The sequence below is a fragment of the Ictidomys tridecemlineatus genome, chromosome 8 (genome assembly GCF_052094955.1).
Source record: "Ictidomys tridecemlineatus isolate mIctTri1 chromosome 8, mIctTri1.hap1, whole genome shotgun sequence".
In the NCBI taxonomy this organism is placed as follows: domain Eukaryota; kingdom Metazoa; phylum Chordata; class Mammalia; order Rodentia; family Sciuridae; genus Ictidomys; species Ictidomys tridecemlineatus.
The window spans coordinates 44,381,618-44,408,762 of NC_135484.1; the positions used below are offsets into that span (position 1 = coordinate 44,381,618).

Sequence of the window (27,145 nt, forward strand, 5' to 3'; positions counted from 1 at the left end):
GTCTTTCTACTCTGTCAGGTACTGGGATAAAGCCAATGAACCTTGAAAATCCCACTGTGTTTTTCACTTGGTCACTTTTCTCTTTATAACATAAGATTATTATGGTTTCTACTATTTCATGGGGATTGTTAGAAATTTGGCAGGAGCTAAGATTCAATCACCAGCAAGTGCTGAAGGAAATCACAAGGAAAGGGCAAAGACTCCTTAAAGAGTAAAGTCCCCAAAGTAAAGGAGTACTTGCCTTTACATAGCAGAGTCACTTGAATCAGACAAGATGATGTAGACCACACACACATACATACACACACACACACACACACACACACACACGTATGTATGTATACACAAACACTGGTAAGGAAAGAGAGTCCTTTGAGGGTCTTGGAGGCCATTACAAATCCTAAAAAGAGCCAACTTGTCTAGCTCATAGAAGTCTAGAAGTCAAGAAATCTCCACAGCTAATTCTAAAGAAAGCAGGAGAGTGATGTCTGCATAGTATTCTCTCAGGGAGCGAGTGGTGATGAGTAGGTGATGGAGACACTAGAGAAGCAGATGCAAGTTATTCTTAACGCAAAGACAGGATCCTGGCACAAAGGGAATGTGTGCTATCCAAGGGAGGTCACTGGACAGCAATATGTTGATTTTAATGGTCCATAAGGAATCCTTCTGCTGTGAATAACTGGGAAAGGGAGGCCTCAAGGTGTATGGGGAAGAGTGGTGGAGTGGATGACAGAGGAGAGTAAGTGCTTTTGCAGTAAAGGTTTGGTGGAGATAAGGGGAAGGGAGGCCCCTGGGATCAGTCACAGGGACTCTACTTGTCACTCTCCCTCTTCTGCAAGCTTGACATGGGCAGGAGGAGGGAGACCGTCTTTACTCCGTCAGGTATCTTTCACATCTAGTAGCACAGTGCCTGGCAGTTGAAAGCATTCTGAAAGCACTTGCTGAATAAATGAATAATGAACAAGAGAATGCATGAAGTAAGAAACATATGACTGAGGAAGGTACAGGACTAAAATTTATATAAATTTGAAGAAGTATTCAGGTTGGAGCCTTCTGTTCTATAGGAAGTGATCATGGACAGGATTAAAACTACAAACGCCTCCAGGGAGAGGTTGCATCCTTGACTTGTATACCAGCTTGACACCCTCAGTTAAGAGACCCTGCCAGTACAGGATCACTTTTATCAGTGAGTGTTCTCAAGTATCCAAATCACTCAACATATCTGAGGTCAAAACAACAGAAATCAGGAGCTGAGAGCTAGTAAGTTTCCATGTAGTAAATAACGTATGATTTTTAACAAGTGCAGAGATATCTACATTTATGTCACTTACATAAGCTATGCCCACACATTTTCTTTGTTAAGGGAAGTACCTAACAAGTCTCTTAACTTTATTTTTAGATGTTGAGTTCTTTGCTTGCTTCTGAATGATCTAACTTGGTTTCTTTTAGTCCAACAAAAGTTTTAAATCAATAGCTTACTTAAAGCTGTGCTATAATAGTCCTGAGTTTAACACTGCACAGCTGGAAATTTCAACCTCAGCAAATGACATTCACTTAAGAAAAAAGTTGAAATGGGCTTGTAGGTGGAGAGGCTACTGTTTGAACCTAGTAAGGCCTCAGCATTCCATTCAATCTGTCTGTAGCATGTTCCCCCTGCTTAATGAGGGCCAAGCAACAGCCCCATGATCTATGACAGTTGGCCTTCCCTCTTCTCAGCTGTAGGACACATGACCACTTCTCTGGTTCTATAGCCCTCAGTACTTTGTGTCCCTACAGGGAATTTTACAGGTGTTCATCAGTTTAAATTATTTTAATTTATTTTTTCTTTCTCCATCCTAAGCATATTTTTATACTTTGCGATAGAATATTCTTACACTGTCCAAAAATGGGAGCAAGTGTTCTTGTAAAGAACTCACCCAAGCATTATTCTTGTTTTTAGAGTAGATCATCAGTGAGGCTAGATCTTTGCTTATAGATTTCTCATAGTGGTATCTAACAAAATGCCCTTAAGAGAGGTGCACTTCTCATGGACTATTCCAAATCACTGATATAGAAATTGAATTTTGATTATAAAATAGTGACTCCATACTCCTTGTTAGAATATATCTGAAGAGTTCTGCCATTGTAATGATGAGGTCTTCCAAAATATCTGTTGTCCCTTGCCCCATGAACTGAATCCTTATTGGAAATTTTCAGGAACAGAAATGTCATCCTGTTCTGGCTTTCCCCCCCAACTTTTCCAGCTGGCATGAGCCTTGTTCAGCAGACCAAATGGGAAATTGATTTTCCCAGCTGCTCTGGAGGATCTGCTTTACTTTCTGTGTGTGTGTTCAGTTGGATACAGTTCACAGATGCATTCTGTGTGTGTTGTAAAAGAGAAAACACTCTGGAAAGAAGGTGCTCAAGCTTACGTCAGAGAATACTTTAATGGGCATCCTTGTGCACCAACCCTTTTCTTGAGTAAAGAATAATAGTAATTTGGAGTGGTTATCTGCAGATACACCTCGAACTGAATCTGGATTTTTTTTTTTTCTCCTTTGTCTAGGTTTGTAATGACATTCTGCCCCCAGGTCAAAGGAATGGTATGTTTATCTTCCCCATTCATCTCCCTCACCCCCACATCTGTCTATAAGTTTAGACTACATGAGAAGAAAAGGCTGAGTGAAGAGGGAAACAGAAGAGATTGGAAAAACATACATGCACAATCAAGAGGCAGAGACAAAGTGGGAAAGAATTTTGCCTTAGGATTTCACAACTCTAATCAAAGCAGTAGGAAAAAAAATACTCATCTGGGGCAAGTACTCATCTAGAGAATTGTCCTCTCAGCTCTTTCCTTGGCTACCTACTCCTTGTTGGATGATATAGTGCAGTTATACGTAAAAGTCAGAGGGTAGCTCTAGCTTCTGAGCAAAGATTCTGAATGCCTATTGTGACCCTCGGCTTGACTTTTTCAGCCAGAAAGACCCCATTCTATACCCTGGAAGAAGGGATATTGGCCTTGTGCATTGTAGAATTAATAATGCACTAGGAAAATAATTATATCAATGATTTCTTTCACTCTTCCCAGTCTCAAAAATCTCATGAAACCAAATCTATGAAACCAAACATTCACAAAATGCATAGGCAGAGAACACAGATCTAAAGATAATTGTAATACAGTTCTAATACTTGAAGAAAAAAAATCATTTGCTTCATTTTTTTTCCTGCAGATCTCATGCAGCAGACTGCAATAGTGTCTTGCAAGATGCTTAACTGCTGAGTCTTTGATTTAATGAAAACTTAGGGAAAGCAATTCAATTCACTGCAGGGATGGCTTTGTTCCTCCATTATGATTCTTTTTTAATGAGAAAGATGATTGGAAGGATAAACTCTATTCCTCTGAATTTTTACACTAATTACATACAAAGCACTATTTTGGCAGAAGGGGACTTATCTGCTTCAGGCAATACAGTTATCATCTTGTAACCACCCTTCAATCTCCCACATGAACACGGGAGCTGCGTGCCAGGAATGAGTATTGCTCAATGCCAGCTCTCAGCATGGGTAGATGAATGCTTAAAGATTTCCAGAATTAACAGTCAACATGGCTCCAGATAATACAGGAGACAACCCCTCCCCACAGCTTATATACTCTTGAAAATGAAGGAATCAGAAGGTGTTCATTAATGAAGTATTTGGCATAGGAGATGATGGAGGGTCTGATGTAGAAAGCATGTGTGTGTGTGTGTGTGTGTGTGTGTGTGAGAGAGAGAGAGAGAGAGAGAGAGAGAGAGAGAGAGTTTATATAAGGATTCATTAAAAGAGAAGATGGTGTTGCATATTCATATCAATTTCTTTCAATCTGAAAGTCATTTGTTACACTAAGTAACATCACTCTATTTGAGATTCATATACGTTAGCACAAATGGGACACACTATTGGATAGTAAGTTTGATTCAGACTATAGAAGGTTTGATTTGGTGCAGATTTCCCTTTAAGCACTGTCTGCATATGGAATGTGTGTGTTTTGCATTGTTGGATGAATCATGAGCTTGATGAATCATGTAACACTAGCAAGTCCTTTGGAGTAGATACATTTGGGGAGAAAACTATACTCATTCTTCTAGTCTAAAAAGGTGCCACAATGAAGGCAGACACTTCAAATGACATTTCTTAATATATGGAAATGACTGAAAAAAATAGCTACATACTAGAAGCTGTGCCCCAACAATGTATTTATTCCATCAAGCTAACCACAAAGTTAGAGTAGACAGCCCATTAATTTCCTCTTTTTTTCCCTTTGGGGAGATGTAATTAAATATAATTCAGACATGATAAAATCCACCATCTTTAAGTATATAGTTTAAGACTTTTGACAAATGTATATAGTCATGTATATAGAACATTGACATTGCTTCTAAAGTTCCTTTGGTGCCCCCATTGCAGCTTCTCACCACCCCTAGGCTCTGGCAACTACTGGTCTATTTTTCTGCCCTTATGGTTTTGCCTTTTCCAGAGTATCATGTAACTGTGCAGTATGCAATTACATTGCATGTAAGTTTTGATTATCAGTCTCCTTGCACTTAGTTTAATGCTTCAAAAACAGTCCATATTATTGCATATGTCAGTAGCATATTACTTTTTATTGGAGAGTGGTACTTCATTTTGTTAATTTGCCACTTTTTCTTGATCTTTTCACAAGTTAATAGTCACTGGGGTTGTTTACAGTTTGAGGCAATTATGAATAAAGTAGTAGTAGGCGTTACCAGCATTACCACCCAGTTCTGTGTGTGGACGTTGTTTTCATCTCTCTTGGAAGAATGCAACTGTTGCATCACATAGCAAGAGTATGTTTAACTTGACAAACAAATGCTAAGCCATTTTCCAAAGAAGTGTTACCATTTGGTATTCCCACCAACAATATACAAGAGTCTCAGTTGTTATATATGTTGACAGACAGCTTTGTTAGATATGGATTCTGATACTCTCTTGTGATTTTTCTCTACCAATTTCCCAGTATAATATGCTTGACACTCTAGTCCCAAACCTGTTCTTCCCCACAAGCATAATTCCCACAGAACATCCACCAGGATTCATCTGAAAAATCCCTGAGGTACAATCTTTCCATACTGTGGGGCCTGAAACTCTCCAATCATACTTAAGAAATAAAAATAAATGTGTCCTGAGAAGAAATAGGTATGGAAGGTTGCCAAGTAATTTCCCACAAGGGAGACTTTTTAAGAGGTTCCAATGAATATTATCTCACCAGACTCAGATAAGTAACAGTAGTATTTCCCCGACAACTCCCAAGGGAGTTATAATTCTGTATTTACATTTGCCAAATGCTTTCTTATTCTATCAACCACTAACAGTCTTTCTTTTCAGTGATTCAGTCAAGATTATCCAGAGAATTAGGAAGTGAGCTGTATAAGCACAAAGTTCAGGCTTCTGCTCTGAGAAAACCCTAGATTCTGGCTTTGTTTCACAATTCTAGTCTAAGTTTTTGATTGTCTATGGTAAACATTAAAGAAAATTTCAGGCTATGGGTTCAATTCCCAGTACAGTCAAAAAAAAAAAAAAAAAAAAAAAAAAGAAAGAAAGAAAAAGAAAAAAGAAAAGAAAATTCCAACTGTTTTGCTTTGGATGTGAGATGTCCCCCAAAAATTCATGTAAGAAAGTTTAGAGGAGAAATTATTGGATTATGAGATCCTTAACCTAATCAGTGAATTAATCCCCTAGTAGGGATTAACTGAATGGTAACCAAAGGCAGGTAGGATATGGCTGGAAGAGGCAGGTCACTGGGGCATGCCTTTGGGATATGTATTTGATGAGCTGAGCTTAGTCTCTCTGCTTTCTGATCATCATGTGAACCACTTCCCTCTTCCACACCTTGAGTCTCAAGATATGAAGTCCCAGCTGTGTGTGAACTGAGACCTCTGAAATGGCGAGCCTCCAAATAAACTTTTCCTCCTCTGAAACTGATCTTGTCAGGTCTTCTAGTCACAGCAATGAAAAAGATGACTGAAACATCAACAAAGGCTGGGGAAAAGATGCTCAGAGTTTTCTCAGAACTGAGGAGGGAGATCTTTAGGTGACTCTACGGTCTGACATTGGGAAATACCTACTCTTCCAGACTGTTTTTGCTCTTGGAGAGGCTTATTTTATTTCATATCAAGTTCCATTTTTTAAAATTGCATCAATATTTTAAATCTTGCAAAGCTGGTAATTGAGAATTTAGTCTATAGTTATAAGAAGTTTCTAGAAAGAAAATAAGAACCCTCCTGTCCTGGGTTGGAAGAGGCAAAAATTGCTTTCTGGTCAGTGCTTACCCAAGCTGTCATCCCAACCACTCTACAAAAACTCCAAACAAACAAAACACCTCCCCCCCGAATTTTTTTTCTTTTGGCAAAAGTTATGAGATGAATATTTATTTTAATTGCTAAGGCCCAGACCATTGGTTAAGAGTTGCATTCAGCTGTCACGTGTAGATAAAGCTGTCAAGTTCATATATATCTGTTATTTCTTTTACCCCACTTGAGCGCTGCAGGTGGAGAATGAAATACGGTGGGTAGATGGTTCTGGGAGAGAGTGAATACTTGCAATACCCAACTGACCTCATTTCTCCAGTCTCTTAGAACTGAAATTGGAACTTAGACCTCTAGGGTTCCTACCTTCTAAAATGTAATATTCAAAACAAAAACATTTCTCACATCGTTAGGAGCCTTCTGTGGGTTGTGTGTGAGGACTATGTGGTGCATAGCAGCCTAATGAGGGGATAAGTCTGGCATTGGGAACCTCTTATGGCACCCCCACAAGGACTGAACACCTAATGCAGGTGAACTTCCCCCTCACAGAGATCCCATACAGCACGTGAGATGGGTGTGGCCTGTCAAGATGTCAATCAACCTGTTGACTGCAAGATACCAGGAAGCAAGACTCTGCCCTTGAAACCTCATCCCTGTATTTGATGTCCCCTGATATAAATAAAGCAAGCGTGGGCTCCATTTTGCTAGAGTATAGAAGCTCCATCTGTCTGATTGGCTTGCTCATCCTGCCCCCACTTTTGAAACTACTTTTTGTGTCCTGTGGTTTTTCCAACATTCTTTTTTTTTTTTTTTTTCTTTTTAGCTTTTCTCAGCCAGCCCATTCCACTGAGGGGAACCACATTTCTATTGCCTGTGCGGGCAGTGGGCGACATCACATGAAGTTCACTTTTCGGCATTCTTTCTTTGGGGAAAAAAAAGAGATTCTATATGGTGATATTTTTATGAGTGCTCTATTGGTACTATTAAAGACTCATTTCATTTTTATACTGACAGAAAAATATATAAATGATTGAATAAATAGATTGAATAATGTTTATGTTTCAAGAATTTACTGGAAAGCAAGATACATGCAGTGCTCGTCAAATTGCTTTTAACTGGCAGTTTGTTTGTATTCAAAATTGGGAGAACTTATAAAAATACCTTTCAATGAAAAAGCAAAACTTAATAGAACCTGAAATGTTGAGATCGTTAGTACTCTAATGATGCTCAATGGTGGCAACATTTTATTTCATTTCCTGGGTGTGCATATTAAAAAGTGGCAGACACTTCTGATTCTATTCACTCCTAATATTCATTTTTCTCCCTGCCTCTATGACTTGAGGAAGATAATAAGGCCAGAAAGTGTTTTCTTTTTACCCTTGGCTTCCTGCCTTTTATCTCCTTAAATTAGAGACAAAGATATAGAAAAACGATAGTAGAAGAAAAGGAAGTTGAATTATTGACTATATATTTTTACTCAAGAACTACTGAAAGTGAGTTCTAAAAAACACTTAAATTTTTGTCATAGGAGTTTTTAGAAGCCTCACTATACTTTTCTAATCATAATCCTGAGCCCTATTTTGGATACACTGCATGAATTATTTGAATTTCTGACATTTCTTTAAAGGTACATTTTCATTTCCCAAATAATTTCCCAGTATGGTTACAATCAAGGTATTAAAGTACAAGTAATCTAAATTTTACCAAAATTCTCAAACTATACACACTGTCAGTGGAACTACATTTTTGAAGTATAGTTCTTTCTACAGAGTTATATTACTAAAGGTCTTCATTATATATAGTAAGTTTTTTTTTTTTTAAATTTCAGAACCTTCGGAAAGAAACCCTAGTTCCAATTATGAATAAGGCTAGACTTAAAATTTACTCAATAGAATTTTTTTAAAGAAGGATGATACCCAAATTTCTGTAGGAATTAATTAATAATCAAGAGTAAGTTCAAAACTCAACTTCATACCAGAACTCATACTGGAAGCTGTTGCCTCTGTCATTTCACCATTGGCCCCCAGCGAAAATGATGGGGACAATTCAGCTTAATGTTGAAGTTAATCTGTGGCAGGGTTTTCATAGTAACATTATCCTTACTGCTCTTGAAGAACTTCCAGCATTACTTCATTGTGTTCAAATGTGATAATCACACATTTTTAGAAGCTGTATGATTAACATGATAGAAGATTTGTTTAAAAAAAAACATATTCATAAGTCTAACTTCTAGCTATTATGGGCCTTATCAAGCCGTTATGGGGGCCCAGCAGAGAAGCTGGTATGTGCTTGGAAAGCTATAAAGACCAGCACCTTGCTCAGACTTAACTCTCAGCCCTTGAGCAACACTGGGAAAGGGGGAGAAACTGGCTATGAGAGATCCTCTCTCACACACACAGGACTTCCTGGCCTCTTCTCTGTGTTTCATTCCTTCCCAAATCTTGAGGTGCCTGAATGAAAAGATGTTATGTCTCTAGAACATAGCACTGAATCAGCCTAGACAAAATTAATGTAATTACTATGTTGATTTCCAGATGTTAGCTTAATGCCAGCCTATTAAAACTCTAAAGATGAAGCTTAAAACAAGTAAACACTTCAAGTAAACACACAAATAAAGACATACCAGCAAATTTAGTGATAATGAGGCAATAGTAAAAATCTCCAGAGAGGGCATTTTATAAATTGATTTCCATCCTGAGGAATTTCAGTCAGAATTTCCTTAGGTCCTCTTCAGCCTTCCTTTCCAAAGAGCCTCCAGGCACCTAGATGCTCCTAGTCTTTGGTCTCTTTCCATTTGTCCCTCTTCCTATTTGAGCCAACCCTTTCCTCATATGATCTATGACTTCCCTCTGGTTTCATTGCTGTGTCTCACTAGATCTTACACCCCAGGGCTGGTTTCTTGTTCAAAGGTTTTGAAATTCAGCAAACAAACAAACGAACGAACTAACTCACCTCTATTTTTGTTCAGAAAAATCTCTCATCTCTCCTGCGTCCTCCCCTGAACCTCACATGGGGAGGCAGCATGGGCCCTGCAGTCCCACAGCTTCACAAGCCAGGCCCACGATGTGTCTCTACTACTTCCTAAACCATATGCTTGAGCAGAATCCCGTGCCATCAAAGCTTTGGCTTTCTCATTTGTAAAATTTTGGATAATAATACTTATTTCTCGTACTGAAAGAATAAAAAGGGATTACCCATACAGTGTGGCTAGCGCATTATGTAGATTATGATAACATAACTTTGGGTTTTTTTTTTCTACATTTAGTTTTCTAATGTCTTCTGGTTTCTACCTGTAACTGCTGAATATATTCTTTCTGGTTTTTAGAATGATTAATTTTTTTCCCCCCTGGAGCAGATTCTTGTTAAGTCTCTGGGCTCCTGAAAGGTAAGATGGATGAGAACCCAAAGCTACCATCACCACCTCTGATAGTCCCTACTGTTTAGTTCTCAAATCATTAGAGAAGATGCGTTCACTACTCTCATGGAAATTTCCTTTTTCAATATTAGAGTATTGCAAAATTGTTCTTCATTTAGTCTTATTTTTCTAAATTATACTCCTTGCAATGGGCTAAATAATTAGCAGATTCTTTTAATATTGATTCAAGTTTGCATCAAGTGATTTTAACATTCAACTCTTAGCTCTTAGTCCTCTCATCTTGATATGGCCAAGTTACACATTCCCACAGTCTCTCAGACATGCATTGCTAATTATATGCCTCCCCCATATCCTTACTTACTGGAGCCCTTTCCTGATTTGAAGCACCACTTGCAAAACAGCAGGAATAACTGTTAGACATTGCATTTGTAACATTCAAAATTATTAGCTTCCAACATGCTGAGGAAATAGCTGAGATTCAATGTCTATAACTTTGCTAAGCAGAGGTTTTAGCTGACACTTTGTTCTTAAGCTAATTATGTCTACTGATGGTAAATTTTTAAAAAACAAACACTGAAAGCACTAATTTTTGAGAAGCAAGTGAAATTAGCTTCTCTAATACTTCAAACAAATCCATAATTAATTCGGTATCAGCTTGTTCATTATTATTCTTCCTCTAAGATAAAACCAAGTACTAGCCAAAAAATTATAACTAAGCAATATTATTATAGATAAAAATCCAAATAAATGTAGAAATTAAATACTGAAAAATAGTTTCTACCAAAGTTTCAGAAACACTATTAGAACTGATGTATACAGTTATACATGTGTCCTAATGTATTTAATTATTTTTAAACCTATTAATGATTATTTTTCTATGCATATTTCATAGTTAATGGTTATTATTTGGGGGAGGACATACTTCAGGATTTTCAATTCAACTGCTCTTTTTTTTCTTGCAATGGTTTCTTAAAAAAACATTTTTTTTCTTGCATTGATTCTTAGAAGACTTGTTTTATTACTTTAATTATTTTTAGTGTAAAATAATTTACCAACTTGCCTGACCATTCGTGGTAGCTTTCTCTTCTTTATTCTCCCCTGTGTTATTACTAGAGTTGTTTGTGTTTACTATTTATATCTTTCTTATGTCACTTTCCCAAAGAACATTTATTTGTCTGAATTGCTCTTAGCTATCTCAGGATTAGCATTATTTAGGAAATCTGAATGGGGCCTGATTCTGATTCTAGAGAAACACTAAGGTATAAGGAATGTTAATAGGAATTCAAATAGTAAGAAACTATACATTTCTGCCTATACTGCATTTGCTACTTCTTGCTGAATTCACACAAACTATGCTTCTTTGTGATTTATTCATTCATTTTGCTTATAATATTACTGCAAAATAGAAAAGTGAGATTTAGAGTTTTTGAATTATCTTATTGATGTCTTCGTGACTAAAAGTTATTCAGCCATGGCTCACATTCTTCTAGGTAGATGCAAAAGCTATATTTCTGGAGATATAGGGAGCTTACCTTGTCTGACAGCTAGGGTGGTGGTATAGACCAAGAAGAGAAGGATGTAATTGAGGAAACTCTGGAAGACTGGTGTATTAGCATGGAAATCTTCTGACAGGTACTTGCTGGTCAGGCCAATTCCACAAATAAGAAGAGATAACACTTGACCCAGAGCCACGGAGATTAACATCTCCCTGAGAAAGAGATAAACACAACAAAATCAGCAAGAAGTTTGTTGCTGATAATAGCAGTTAAAATTTATTGGTTACTCATACCATGAACTGGATTAAGGGCAATAAATCTTAATTCTTTTAATCCTTGGCACCAATCCTATGAAGAAGGTACAATTATCATTGAGATTTTATAGCAGTGGAAACCAAAACTTAAATAGACAAGGAATTTGTTCATAGTCATATAAATAGGAAATGGCAAAATCAGATATGAGATCAAATCTCCTCACAGGAATCTAGATTCTAGCCACTGCACTCTGGCGACTATAGAGAAAAATGAACATCATATTTTGATGCCCTCCATAATGCTAATAAGTGTTTAGTGACACCGAGAAAGAATCTCAACATTGACCAGGAGTGAACGCAGTCCAGCTTCATCCTCAGATTCATACACCATTTTTCTTTTATAGATCAAGGTTCTGGATCCAGAACACTTAGGTGAAACAGCTATATGAAACCCTAAAATTCCAGAAAGGCCATCTCCAGTTCATTCCTAAACTTTGGATCTTAATTTTCTCTAAGAAGCTTTAACACACATTAGGCCTCTGCTCCTCTCTGCTCACATCACAGTTGCCTTTCTATTAAAACTGTTATTCCTGAAGGAAATTCAACACCATAGTGGTATAATAAAACCTTTCAAATTATGCAAATATTTTCTGTGCCTTTTTCATAGGCTCTGCCTCTGTGGACCACTATAGTGGAGATGACAGGCAACAGTCAAAGTGTTCACTTTGCATGGAAATGAAATGCCCACCCAAGCTTTCTGATGACATACACGTGCGTGCATTCTCCAACAGAAGAAAACTCCCTGGAAATACAAAGCAGATTTCTGTCCTCCCTGAAAGTTTCATCTGACTTTCCTGGTGTATTTGTACAAACAGAAATATAAAATAAGCAAGCACTAGTATTTCTAAACAAAATGGCCTTAGGCAGAAGATCGGTGGTTTTTTAAATTTTTTCCCTCATGGAGGATATAAATCCATTTTTTCTGGAAGGAAGAACACAGAGTCCTGAGCTGTACTTTGATTTTATTTTGATTTAAAACAGAAAAGCATCACTCATACTTTGTTCATTCCATTTGCTTCCATAGAGAGTAAAAATTATGGCAAGCTCCATGGACCTTGGAGGACACTTTTCTGAGGCAAATTTATTTCCAGGTACTGGCCCTTGACCCCTAAATTCAAATTCCATAAATGGGTTAAAGATATGGCTTTAAACATATTTCAAACACCCGTCTGCAGCTTTAAATCCTACAATTCTCTATAGAATGCAGTGTTCCACAGGGCCTATCGTGCATGATCTGCAAAGCCAGCTGCCAACTTCCCTTTATATTCATGCTGCTCCTTCCAACATTTCTCCTTTTTGGGAAGCCAAATGGGTCTTACGACTTGCTTTGACAATAGAGCATAGGGGAAGAATTCCCATGTGACTTCTAAACCTAAGAAGCTCTGCAGTTTCCATGTTTTCCCTTCTTTGGAACTAGCTTCCAAGTAAAGAAGTCTGAGTAGACTATTGAAGACTGAGAGACCACCGGGAAATATAAGAGAAGCCCAGTTAGTATGGCTGCCTCAGTTGATGTGAAGAACATTAGGAATGAGGATCTGGGATCTTCCTGCTCCAGTCAAGTCAAGCCATCCTGTGCCACAGGCCACAGAGATGAGCCATCCCCAGAGATTGCTGCTCAGTTGGAGGATTGTGAGAAAGCATCAATGTTATTTTATGGCATAGAGTTTTACAATAGTTATACAGCAACAGGTAACTGAAGCGATGTTCTAAATCTTCTCCTCTGCTTCAACTACCTTTGGAGCTTTGCTTCTTTCTGCCCCCACCCCATGAGATTCTTCCAAGAAGCCAGAGTTCCAGTCATTGGGAGCTATTTGCACTTCAACCAGTCATGGTCTTCTTTGGCTGCATTTTTTTGCATATGTTATTATTTCCAGAATATTCATTTTACTTTTGCCAGTCTGACACCTATTCATCTTTTCAGGACTTGGCTCATCTGTCACCGTCTATGAGAAGACTTTTCTGCTCCCCTGGTAGGCATCTCCTTTATTAGTTCTATCTCATTGCTTTGTAATTATGCTTTTATATTTCTCTTGCCTTTGCCAGACAGTGATTCTTATACAATGTTCTTCAACATATCTATTGACAGGCAATCTGGTTGGTTCAGAGGAAGTAGAAAATGGAAGAATTCAAAGACAGTGCTGAGATAGGTGTAGGCAACACGGAACAGTTTACAGAAAGGATGATTAAAAAAAGGTAGAGAGAATCAACTCAAAGTTTCTTAAGACTGAGAGAAATAAAATATCCACTGACAAAAATCATGATAAGGTATTGATTTTAGTGGAAAGACAATAAATATTTTAGGTATGTTGATTCTAAACTGCCAGATAATCTTCCAAATGATCCAGCAGTATAAGAAACATGGGATCATGGTTGGATAGGGAAGTCATTCAAGAGATAATATGCACATGTTATATTTACGGAAGTGATAGCTAAAGTACTGAAAATGGAGAGTATCATCAAAGAACAGAGAGCCAGAGGAAATAAGATGACACTGGGAAAACCCTTGGGAGATTCCAAGAGTAGCGTTGGGCAAAGTGGAAGAAAAACGGCATCACTGGGGTCAGAGTAGCTGGAAGGGCAGGGTAGTTCTTGGTGTTAAGAAAACCAAGGGCCAGACATTTGTGGAAGAAAATAGTTGTCATACTGAATGTTGCTTGGAGAGATTGAGGACTGGAAAGAGATGACTGATAGTAACTGCCAACCTTTGTAATACTGATGTTATGGAAACCAAGAGACTAGAGATTTTCATGGAAGAGACTGAGAGAGGTGATTAAGTGGAGAGGAAGTGCTGAGAAATAAAAGGTGTTGACTTTGAAGAATTCAAATAATTTAAAGAGTTCTTTGAAGGAGTAGGATCCAGTTACCATGAAACATAATAGCCTTCATGATAGTTGACCCAAGAATGTTTAAAATGACTTAAACATTAATTTACAATAAACTTGATTATACAATTATTGAGTTACTCTTGATTATTTGCCTAATAAGCTAGATCCTTAAGTGGAAGAGAAAATGGAGTGAGTGAGAGCTGGCATATAAGAGAATTGTTCTTGATGTCCCCTGGAGCAAACTCAGCTGGACTATGTTCCCTTGGGAGAAGTGGCAAAGGCCATAGCTAGATTGGTAGATCTGGTAGTTCTACAGCAATTCAGATTACAACCATAGTATTCGAAACCTGGACAGTATCCTAAGCCTTTCCTGAACAAAACCAAGCCAGAGAGAATTACAGATTACTTATGTGAAAGAGAAAAATTTTAGTCTAAATTGTGTAGATGTGCCAACATACTAAGAAATAGCCTTCTGTATACCATATGCTATACATGTGAAAATGAGTTAAACACAATCCTTATCCTTGGGGAGTGATACATCCCAAAATTTGTAAGAGGGTTCCCAAATAACTTAGTAAAAAATGTGGGCCAGTGGAGGTGAAATAACAATAATAGTTGATGTTTAATAAGTTCCTATTATGTGCCAAACCTTGGGGTTAAATTTACTTATTACTTCATACTCAGAAAAATCTTGCAAGGCAGATATTATTATCATTCTATTTTATAGATAAGTAAATGATGCTCAGAGAGATCACTGAGCTATACTCTACTTATACTGACCACACTGCGAAAAGTTTAGATGAGAAGTAGGTAATATGGTTCTATATCTTTGTACTGTGTTATACCATCATTATGCTGCCAAAAAAAAAATTCTTTGTTCTCACAGAATGCACAGAGCTTCAAGCTAACCTAACTGGACAATTTCCAGAAATATTTTGGAGAAGGTAAAGACAAAAAAAAGAAAGAAAGAAAGAAAGCTGGCCAGATGTTCTGATGAACGCTATCACCCCCCAAGATATCTGTCATGTGCCCCTTTCAATAGGTCAACACAAGCCTATTCTTGTTTCTTTTGCCAAACAAAACAGCAAATCTGATGTATTCAATTTCAATAATTGAATTATAATTAGTGGCCACCTCATTCAGCTGCTGCTGGTGTGAATTGATAGAGAATGCAAATTATGGTTTCATCGGTCATGCTAATGAACGTGACGCGTAGAACAGGAAAGGATAGAAGGAACCTTTATCAGATTAGTTCATAAGTCCTTTCCTGACTGAAGGGAGCTAGATATCATACCTAATGTAAGCTGTACATCTAGACTAGTTACTAGAGTTATAAAAATAAAATATATCAGTAAATGTATAAAAACATAATAAACCTAAATATGTAAATGTTGACCCTCTGTCAGCTATCCCCCTGCCTTGCCATCTTGCCCCATCAAATTCTCTTTTGTCCTTTTATCTAGCACAGGGCAAATCCATACGATGGCACTTGCATAGAAGAGTTCTCCCTAATCTTTTTTTTTCCTGTGTCTCAATCTTTCTAGCACATTTATTTTCATCCTATCCCTCCTAACAGGTTTTCCCCTTAGGTAACCACTACAGTTGATCTGTGGTCCCCTTACCTAACTCCTCATCCATCTTCTCCAGAATGCCTCTGTTGACCACTGCCTATTCCCCAAGGCTGAGTGCAGTGTCCTCATCTGTTATGTCTCTGTATCTACTTGCACTCACTCACCAGACCTTACAGCTCATGAATTCTTAAGAAGAAAAACATGTGTTCTATTCATTTCCCTATTCGAAGACTTTTGAGAAATGTGAGACAGAAAAGAAATAAATGCTCAATAAACACAGAATGAGTGATTGAATGGATGAATTTAAGACTGAACAAATATCAAAAAAATGAAAATGGCAAAGTCTTGGGAGATTTGAAAGATGGCTGCTCATCTTATCTTGAAAAAACTACTAGTACAGAAAGACAAAAACAACCTTGTTTTCAGTGTATTCCATCTGCCAGTTAGACACTGAGATTAATAAGCTATTTTCTGGTGCATTTTTTGAACAAGACTGGTAAGGTGCTATCTTGCAAAAATGATGCTAAATATGGTGCAGGGTGAAATTTTGCACAGCAAGCTGTTGGTTATTCATGTAGTATATAGAACAGCACACCAGATGCATTCCAACGTAAGATACATAGTTCCTATAATTTTAGTAGCAGAAATGGAGAGGAGGTTATGATACACATTTTCGTCTTCTTTGTTTATGCATTTAAAAGGATATCTTATCCACTTTAAATTCAGAAGGCCTAGACAATGAAAAATGCATGAGTCTCAGGAAAAATAGTGCTGCTGGAAGCTGAATACCTGTTATAATAGAGCTCATATTCACAAAGACTGACATAACCATTATCACCAGCACTTTGTTCTGTTAAAGAAACAGACTTTACAATTTTGAGAAAAAAACTCGTGTTACAAATTAAATATTCAAAATAATAGGATTAGAAATAAAGCATAAATTATACCTGTTTTCTTCTCTTAGTTATAAGAATCTATTCGTTTCAATGTAGTGTTATATAATCATATTGCTCTGTAATTCTTGGTCATGAGAGTGAAAAAAAGTTATGTTATCATCTTGAAGTAGAGCAAATCAACATATCTTTGGAGGCATCTTCATTCTGTTAACAATTCTTAGGCAAGTCATGTCAGATCTGAGTCAGCACTGAATTCAGATATGCATTCACAAAGAACACCCCAGTGTACTGCTAGGGGGAAAACAATACTACTTGAATGCAGGAGAAACGTCCTGTACTATGTTCTTTGACAAGATTCTTGTTTGCAGAAGTTAGGCCCTTGACTTCTAGAAGCTGTTTGCTGAAAGGTTTTATTGCATTCAAGCATTAATTAGACTTCTATGTAAGAAGATTATTAGGTAAGAAGCAAATACATACCACCAGAGGCTTAACACTAATTGGGATTTCTTTCCCTCAGGTTCGGTACGGTACTCACAGAATTGAATCTATTCTTTGACTGTAGCATCCATTTTCTTTTGCTTGAAACCAAGCCACAAGGAAATGGTCTCGAACACAACATTTCACTGGGTCTAAGAGGTAACATATGTAGGAGATATTTGAACTCCAGTGAGAGGGGATGAGTCAGAAATGCTCACAGAGGTTGTGTTTTATGTCCAGAGAAGTAGCAAAGAAAAATGAAAAGGCACTAAATGGGGCATTGGAAACCCCTGGCCCTGTGAGTTCCACTAATTAAGCTCCATGATCTCAGGTGTTTCGCAAGGATTGGTATCTTTCATAGGCGTGGGTTCTTCATGTAAAATGAGAATTTTATGATGGGTGAGTGTGTGTATGACATCCCTCACACTCCCCTCCAAATCTTTTTGGCCTCACCTATCTCTAGGGTCCCTGGCCACTTACTCCTTCCCGTTTCATTGATGGCTGTCATGACCATCTCTGCATAGAAACCTTTATGTGGGTACAACTTAGTGGCCCTGTGCCTCAGACTATGATGTATACCTTGCACCTTCTACCCAGGGGACTGCCCACTGCAGTAGGCTGAGGGCCAGACCTCACAGAGACCTGCTTGGTGTCTATTCATGAGCATTCAGAAAGTGTAAGAGAATTATTGTACTTGAACAATAGGAAACTCTCGCAGAGCAATGGATTCTTTGTTCTTCCTCACCTCGGCAAGCTGTATTGACACAGTCATTTATACAGGCTCCCCGAGGATGGTCCTGCCTCTGAAGGCTCTCAGTGGTATACCCTGCCCTTGTATTGTCCCTCCCTCCTTCCTTTCCTCACTTCTGCTCCCTAGAATGGCACCCTTTAATAAAAGCTGCATGTGTCTCCATCTGCTTTCTGGGGGAAATAGTGAACTTTACATTTTCTTCCACTCCATAATTACACTGATGTGTGCATGCCAATTCTTGAAATTTGTATCTTCAATCTCAACTATATTTGAAACAATTCTTTGGTAGTTGGGTTATCAGGAATGTCTACAAATTATGTGTAACTCTGTGGGTTTGAGGATTACCCACAGAGAAATAGGCCATTCAGTAGCATTTGCCATGGCCTGCTGGGTGCAGCTTAAGAGAAGAGATTGCATACCCTGCCTCCAGGAAGCTCAGAGGGACAGGGAAGATAAATAAGTGAGACCATCTAAGCAGAGAATGTAAAAATACTTATGTATTCAAGTAAATCTATATAAAGCTGCTAGAAGTTATTGGGACAATTTTAGTCTAAAATTGAACAAAGCAAATCTGTAATAGTTTCTCGGAGAATGCAGCTTTGGGTGTCTCATTTTTAATTAATGGTAGAGATGTGGCTGGGCAGTGAGAGGTTGGCATGCTATTTCAGGGAAGGGAATGCTATGTTGTGTCACAGCAGAGAGATGTGGAAACAGACTTGGTTATCAAGTAAGAAATCATAGATGAGATGGATATGGACAGGTAAGTGGCAGAGGATTTTAAAGAGCAAGGTAGAATTTTAATTCACTGGGCATTATTCTTTGGAATTTATGGGCAATTATCATGTTATCATGTCCCAAAGTTCATTATGATTTTATTAAGGTTCAATAAGAGGCAAGATTGAAAAACCAGGTATCTCTCTGTGCAAGTGAGACTCCTCACCAATTGCCCTAACTCCATCACGTATCACCTCTGGCAGAGATGCTGAAACAGCTGTGCTTGTACCCCAGCATTGCAAAGCAGCAGAGTTCTAGTATTTCCAGTCTTTGGCATGGTTTTTTATGCATCTTTCAATGTTATTTGTTGACAGAAGAATGTGTTTATCATCTGTGTGTGTGTGTGTGTGTGTGTGTGTGTGTGTATTATAGCCATTATTACAGTGACAGAAAAGAGGAGTTTTTCCCCAACAGAATAAGGATATTGATAATTTATTCATAAGAAATACTAACTGAGGCTAATTAGACAATCATCATCACACTGAATAGAAAAATTTTAAAATAATAAAATAACACCCCAAAACTGGAATTTACATTTATGTTATGGCTGGTTTATTTTAAAATTTCTTGCTGACACTATGGAACATCTTAAGCTACACTGTATATTTGAAGTGCAGTCCATCTGTAATAAAAATGTAAGTGAAACCATGTTTACAGTTGACTTGTTGGCAATCACAAATCCTACTTAATATTTTTGTTACACATTATGAGAATTTACATTTGTTTGTTTTACTTTGTAATGTGACCGATGAAGAAAAGTCATATTAGTAAGAAATGTTAGAAATGCTTCAATTGAACAATCTGCTGTTGTTGCTTTTGTTTAGTTTTTAGTACTAGGGTTTTAACCCAAAGGCACTTAACCACTGAGCAACATCCCCAATCCTTTTAAAAAATGCTTTATTTTAAGATGGGTTCTTGCTAAGTTGCTCAGGGCCTCACTAAATTGCTGAGGCTGGCTTTGAACTTGTGATCCCCCTGCCTGGGCCTCCTAAGCTGTTAGGATTACAGGCATGAATTACCATACCCAGTTCAATTTGTTGTTTTTATAATTTACTTATGGTACATTTTAGTATTATCTTTGGCTCTCAGCTTCTGTGTAGGAATCATTTTAAAGCCAACTGTTCTGATTGTAAAGTTTATTTGTTGAAATGACATAATTACCAATCCTTTTAACCAGGCCCATGTGAGCTATTTCTGATAGCAGAACATCCTCTTTGTGTTGAAGAATCTCTCTACCTTAAGAGACAGCCATTTATAGAAGCTAATCACAAAAAGAACACATATCGTATGACCCCCTTAATATGAAATGTTTAGAACAGGCCAATCTACAAAGATAGGAGGCAGATGGCTGGTGGCTTAGGACTGGGGGGTGGCATAGCTATTACAGGATGATAGCTAACAGATGTAGTATTCCTTTCAAGGTGATGGAAATGTTCTAAAATTTACTATGGTGTGAGTTGCACATGTCTGTATAAATACTAATACTAAATACTAATATGCTCAAAACTACCAAATTGCATATTTTAAGTAGATGAATGAATTGTACAGCAAGGTAAGAATTGTATCTCATTAAAGTTGTTATTAGAAAGAAAAAGAATGGAGAAAGGAAATAAAATTTTAAAAAGAAAAAATAAACAGTCATTTAAAAATAAAAAGAAGATAGAATCAGGCATCCAACTTACAAATGAAATAACTGCGTCAGTCATTGATATATTGAAACTCAGCCAAACCTAATTACTTTCTTCTTATTTTCTCATGTAAAATAGTTTCTTCTTTTTACATATACAGCAATGATAGTACTTTACTCTCAGATCCTACAGGATCATCATCTTGTATTCCCCTAGGAATGTGTACTCCCACTTTGGAGACAACTGACATGAAGGTAAGCTTTTTGATCATTTTCTTGAAAGGCACGAAACTTTGCCATCTTTGTCCAAAGAACCAGCATGGTGTAGTAAGATGAGAGCACATTTTGAAACTGAACAGATCTGCATTCAGATCCTGCCTGTGCTGCTGAGACTCATTTTCCTCATTGATAAATTGGGGATAGTATCATACATCTCAGAAGGCTGTCGTGAGGATTAAATAAGACAGTGTAAATAAACTTCCTCCTATAATATCTAATTTATGATGCAAACTTAGAATAAGAGCTCCTATAACTTAGTACACTTGGAAGTACCAATACCCTTTGATTAGTTAAATCTATAAGATTGTGCTGTGATACATTTAGAAGAAAACATATGTGTACATTTATTATCTCTATATGTGTGTTTGTGTGAATGTATGTGTATACACACACATATATACCCTCAGGTTTATTGCTTCACTGAATAATAAATTATCTCCCCATTAGGAAAGTTTAAAGGATTCCTGCCCTTTGGAAATTGAGGAAGGGAAGCAAAAATGAAATGAGGCATATTTAAGGAGTTTTACATGACATGATTATTATAAAACTAAAAGAGTTTAGGTTTAAATAGGAACTTCTGACTCCAGTTCTCACTCTTGCTAACATCTTCTGGAGAGCAGAGAAGAGGTGGCAACCTTTATAGGATGACTGTGATGCTATTTTCTTTCTTTGTGCATTTTAAATGACTTTGACATTTTTCATTACGAAATGCTTTTAGCTTTGCATTTTGGATTATGTTAGTGGACCCTGAGGCCAAATGATAAACATTTAACTTTGAAATCTATTGAATAAATAAAAACAAAGAAAGTATCAAGTCGATTGGTGACTCACTTTCTTTTAAAAAAAGAACCCACGTCAAATTTCATTATTTTATTACATATTTACCATTTTTTATGTATGATGTGTAGTATATGTGAAGTAGAGAAAAGTAGATTCCACTGAGTGTTGAACTTCTCCATACACAATTAAAACCTGTTTGAAAAATATATAATCAACTGAGATCATCAATTATGCCTTTTACTTGGAAGAACATGCAGGGAATTAGGATAAATAAGTAGAAAAGCCATGCTCCATTTTAGAAGACAAATATATCAGGCTTTTGCTTTCAAGCACTAAAAGGATTCTCTAAGTAGATTCATTTTTTTCCTACTTGCTTTGCATCAAAGGATGATTCCAATTGCCCTATTCCAAGGACATGACAATAAAGGACTAATTTTATCTAACAGATGCCCTTGAAAACATCTCAATATTACATCAAAATCCAATTTTTGCAATATGGGCTATGTAAATTTCTTTTAAAATTTTTTAATTAATTTATTTTAATTAGGTATATATGCCACCAGAATGCATTTTGATTCATTGTACATAATTGGAGCACAACTTCACATTTCTATGGTTTTACACTACGTAGCATCAGACCATATGTGCAATCATACATGTAACCTATGGTAATGATGTCCATCTCATGCCACCATCTTTCCTGCCCCCATATACCCACCCTACCCTCTGTCCCCTTTGCCCAGTCAAAGTCCCTTCAGTTTTCCCATGCCTCCTCTATCCCCATTATGGATAAGCCTCCACTTATCAGAGAGGACCTTCAGCCTTTGGTTTTCAGGATTGGCTTACTTTGCTTAGCATGATATTCTCCAACTCCATCCATTTACCAGCAAATGCCATAATTTTATTCTTTTAATGCTGAGTAATATTCCATCATGTATCTATGTGACAGTTTCTTTATCCACTAATCTATGGAAGGGCATTAAGGTTGGTTCCACAGTTTAGCTATTGTGAATTGAGCTGCTATGAACATTGATGTGGCTGCACATTGATGTAGTATGCTGATTTTAAGTCCTTTTGGGTGTAAGTTTTATTCTATAGGAAAAGATCACCTGTAAGGACAAAAACTAGATATTTACCATAATTAAATATGGTAATGACTGGGAAGAAATTTGATCTGTTGAAATTTTACTGAAGTGATCATTCTAATAACAACAGAAAATTCTATTATTGCCATTCCACTTCAGGGTTGAAAAGAAGAAAAGGCAACTGGAAGAAAGGGAATCCCAAAAGATCCTCAACTGCCTTTAAAACTGAAGAGAAGAAAAGACCAGCAGGAGAGAATGTGTCTGAGTTGGCCACACTCTCTGAGGAGAGAATGTGTCTAAGGATGTTTAAAGACGGATGGTGGAAGGAGCTGGTGGAGAACAGAAAATGCTGAAATTTACACTGATGACTACTGAAAGATAACTCAGGGTGGTACATGTAGTATAAAATGTTCTAAGTACTTTTAAAAAGCTACTAAGACTAAGCCTTGTGGTAAAACATTAGGGAAAACAAAAATGTCAAGCAGATTACAAACCAAGGATGCAACAGCGATGCTTATTCTGAATGAGCATTCCCATTAAATTCATGTTCTGTGTAACAGAGATTAACCTATTCTTACAGGAGAAGCAACTGCATGGTTACAACTGAAAACCAGTTCCAGACCCTCAGGTCAGGGAACCCCTGATAACTTTAAGAGCAAAGAAGAAAAAAATGAGGGATCACTTGCATGATCACCTTTTTCCTACTTGAGCTCATTCTGAAATAATCTGTTAACATAAAGAGATGTGCTCTGACATACCTGGCTTAGTGAAATCCAGCCCCCAGAATAGGATGGGACAAGGCACTGTACCTTCCAAACTTTCATCATGGCTACAGTCTGGTCTGTCTTTTTATGGTGGCTCTTTTATACTGTAGGCTGGTGGGGAAAGTAGTCAAATATTTTCCAGCTGAAATCATTTACAAATCACCTTGCAACAGAATGAATGTGTGTGTTCCCCCACAAATTCATGTGTTGAAATCCTACCCCTGCCCAATGTGATGTCATTAGGAAGTAGGGCCTTTGGAAGACAACTGGGTTAAGGGTGGAGTCCTCATGAATGTGTCTTATAACAGGATGCCCAAGACCTCTCTTGGCCTTTCTCTGCCATATAAGGATACAGTCTGCAACCAGGAAGAAGAGTCCTCACCAAATATAACCATGCTAGTACCTCTATCTCAGACTTTCATCTTCCAGAACTGTGTAAAACTAATTTCTGTTGTTTATAAGCACCCATGGGTTCATGGCACTTTTTTTTTTTTTAAATAACAGCCTAAACTAAGAAACACTCTTTTTCCTTTTCTCCTAACTCAAGATTTATAAATCTGGGACACTTTAGGTCTTGGACACATGGCAGCCAGCTCACCTCTCTCTCTGTAAAGGCTACATTGATGTTTGCAAGGTGTCCAAGGGCACAAAAGGCATCCAGTAAGTATGTAGCAAAGTACCAAAGAGAATATTCAGAATTTGTCTTTCAAATGAAAAAATGAGAATGGCCTCCTCGATATTTTAAAGTTCCATTAAAGAGGAAATTAAGTAGCTAAAAAGTAAACACTTCAAGTTAACATTTGTTTTTCCCCCGAAAGTTATATTTTCTACCTACCTTTCTCTTCCTCACCTCCCCCTGGAACTACCAATGCTCCTTTGATATGACAGCTACAGAGGTCAATGCTGAGACATCACAACAGCAGCTGTACATGATGAACCCAAAGAGCACTAGGCTCACTTCCTACTTGTGAACACCATAGCCACAAGTAATTTGGGATTAAGAAAATGTACCCTCCAAATGCTGGTTATTCCCCTTTGTTTATGAAATCACAGAAGCATGTAGCATTGGAAAACTTCTGCTTAATTAATCTAACTCAAAGCCAACAACCACTCAAAAGATAGTTTCAAGTTTTCCTGGAAAATGAATGAGGTCAACATCCTTCCACTTACCCAGTACTCTCATGATATGGGGCCTTTTAAGATTATATTCACCAAGACCCACTGCATTCCAGTACAGCATGTCTACTCCTTAACAGAAAAGCAATTTCCAGACAATGTAGTATTTTGAACTATCCCAAAAGAAAAGAGTTTTAAATTCTATCCTTGCTTCCCTTGATACCCTAAAATTTTCATCACGACTGAAAATTATTTGAATAGAATCTGAATATCATTTCTTTTCCTCTACTGATCTATTTATATGCATGTGTCTGATGAGAAAACAAGGGAGGGGCTAAAAATATCCTTATTGGAAGTAAAAATGAACCGATATGAAGTACCTATCTTACCAGTGCACACACTGCCCAAGAGATTAAATTCAAATTAGATGTGTGTGACATACATAATGATGAATACACATTTTGTTTCCCTTAGTGCTCCTGAGGACCAGTTAGTTTATTCATGAAGTGGATGATTTTGGGTAGAACACTGTGGGGGGTCAAAAAACTCCACTGCATCTTTAAAATAAAAATAGCAAATGAAATGAATCAAGGTGCAACATGTAAAATGATGTATGCATTCTGCTGAATTTAATTGAATTCTAATTAAATTACTTGGAGCAAGATAAATTAGATTGTTTTTCAACTACATTTCAGATAAACTTAATGAAGTTCTATAAGTGAAAAAGACAGAATGGGCCTTGTTTAATGACTCGTTTGCTGATATATTCCCTTGGAGTGAAGAAGAGGTCATGCTGACCTTGGGTCATTTCTTTCTGGAATGACATAGATGTTACATTAACTTCTGAAAAACTGGCTAAAAAGAGACCAGGTCATACTTTATGTTGATGGTTAAATAATTTATTGAGGCATTTAGTTATGTGGTTTTCCTCTCTCCAGTTTTTCTCTATGGTTTTTAGCTCCCTGACATCAGGATATTTTCTGTTGAGAAGGAAACAGAGGAGGCTAAAACAAGTGTTTCCTCAAGCATCCTCCTATTTGTTTCTGCAGTCCCACAGAGATGATTAGGTCAGGGATAGGGAAGTGAATGGCACCCAGAACCATCCTCTCATTCTAACTCTGGGAAGGAGAGGTTACAGACTTGTAGGAAGAATGGCTTGATAACCATTCAGGGAAATCTTATCCCAAAATTTGTCTCATCCTGCATAGATTCCTGTGCCTGACGCGCATGGAAAACCTGCAAAGCTTCAGGATTCCAGGGACAGTACAGACCTGCAAAATATGCATACTCATACTCTAGTGTGTTTTGATCCACATATGACTCTGGGTCATTTGGTCCTAGAAGAATGGATTGGGTTGGAAGGAGTCTAGAGGGAGGATTTGGGCCGGGGGGATTGGGCTTCCCTCCATCTCGCCAAATGGCTGATAGAGAATTTCTTCTTAATCAAGAACCAAGAGAACTTGGAGTTGGATTTAATTTATTTGTGAAAATTAGTGAAACAAAAGTTCTCCATTTCTTCCACTCTTGGAAAAGTTCATGTCCATTTTTTAAAATTTATTTATTTTTTATTAGTTGTTCAAAACATTACATAGCTCTTGACATATCATATTTCATACATTTGATTCAAGTGGGTTATGAACTCCCATTTTTCCCCCATATACATATTGCAGAATCACATCGGTTACACATCCACGTTTTTACATACTAGTATCTGTTGTATTCTGCTGTCTTTCCTATCCTCTACTATCCTCCCTTCCCTCCTCATGTCCATTTTGGTTAAACAAAAAGTCACTCATGACTAAAGCATCTCACTTCCCTAAAAACCCCTCTTTTTCCACTCCTTTGGCAAATACTTGGCATTTTATCATGAGCAAGGACTACAGTTCCTTTTGCTTGGAGTAGAAGTGAGCAAAGTTTGAGAGGGTAGGGAAGAGGCAGAAAGGAAAGATTTGAAAAGCTAAGAGATATTTACATGATGTGATAAGAGATGGATGAGGAACAGGTAAAGTATCATATGTAATTGTATCTGGAAAAACAGAGTTACTCATATAACAATTACCCATTTTTCTAAAACAACATAAAAAGTCAAATGAGACTGGGTTAAGGGTCTGCATAAGTTGCCTAGCCATGAATGAATTGATATTGCCTAATTTGTATTCCAGTTCCATAGCTAATCCAAGGAAGGTGAGAAATCAGGGCCTTTGAAGAACAAATGTAATATCTACTGTGATACATATTTCATAAGATGTTTTCTTACAGAGTGTTTTCTGTGCATTCCCAATGCTGTCTGAGATATCAGTGAGGGAGATGAGAGGGACAAGTTTTCTCACTAACTGATCTTTTTATGTTTGGCAATAAAGTTTTGGTTCAAGCATTTTCCCTTTTGATATTTATTAAAAGCATATGACTGGAGGTAGAGTACGACATGAGTTGCTTTGGGAATTTTTTTATTTGTTTTTGTGGTACTGGGGATTGAGCCAGGGGCACTCTTCCACTGAGCTAGATCCTCAGTCCTTTTTATTTTAAAACAGGGTCTTGCTAATTTGTCAAGACTGGCCTTGAATTTTTGATCCTCCTATCTCAGCCTCCCAAGTAGATGAGATTATAAGCATGTGCTATCATACCTGGCTATCTTGGGATCCCTTAAAAGTAAAAAAGGAGATGTAGAAGTAGATGGGTTTTGTTAATCAGCTTTTTGTTACTATAATAAACACCTGAGATAACCAACTT

At 37.4% G+C, this 27,145-nt stretch overlaps 1 protein-coding gene across 1 annotated transcript in view; it reads right to left on the reverse strand.

The window, feature by feature from the left end:
• Slc35f1 (solute carrier family 35 member F1) overlaps positions 1–27,145 on the reverse strand; it is a 387,998-nt gene that overhangs the window by 146,062 nt on the left and 214,791 nt on the right. Inside the window, exon 2 of the mRNA XM_078019331.1 lies at positions 11,193–11,368. Within this exon, the coding sequence (XP_077875457.1) occupies positions 11,193–11,368 (176 nt within the window). The remainder of the gene's footprint in view (positions 1–11,192; positions 11,369–27,145) is intronic.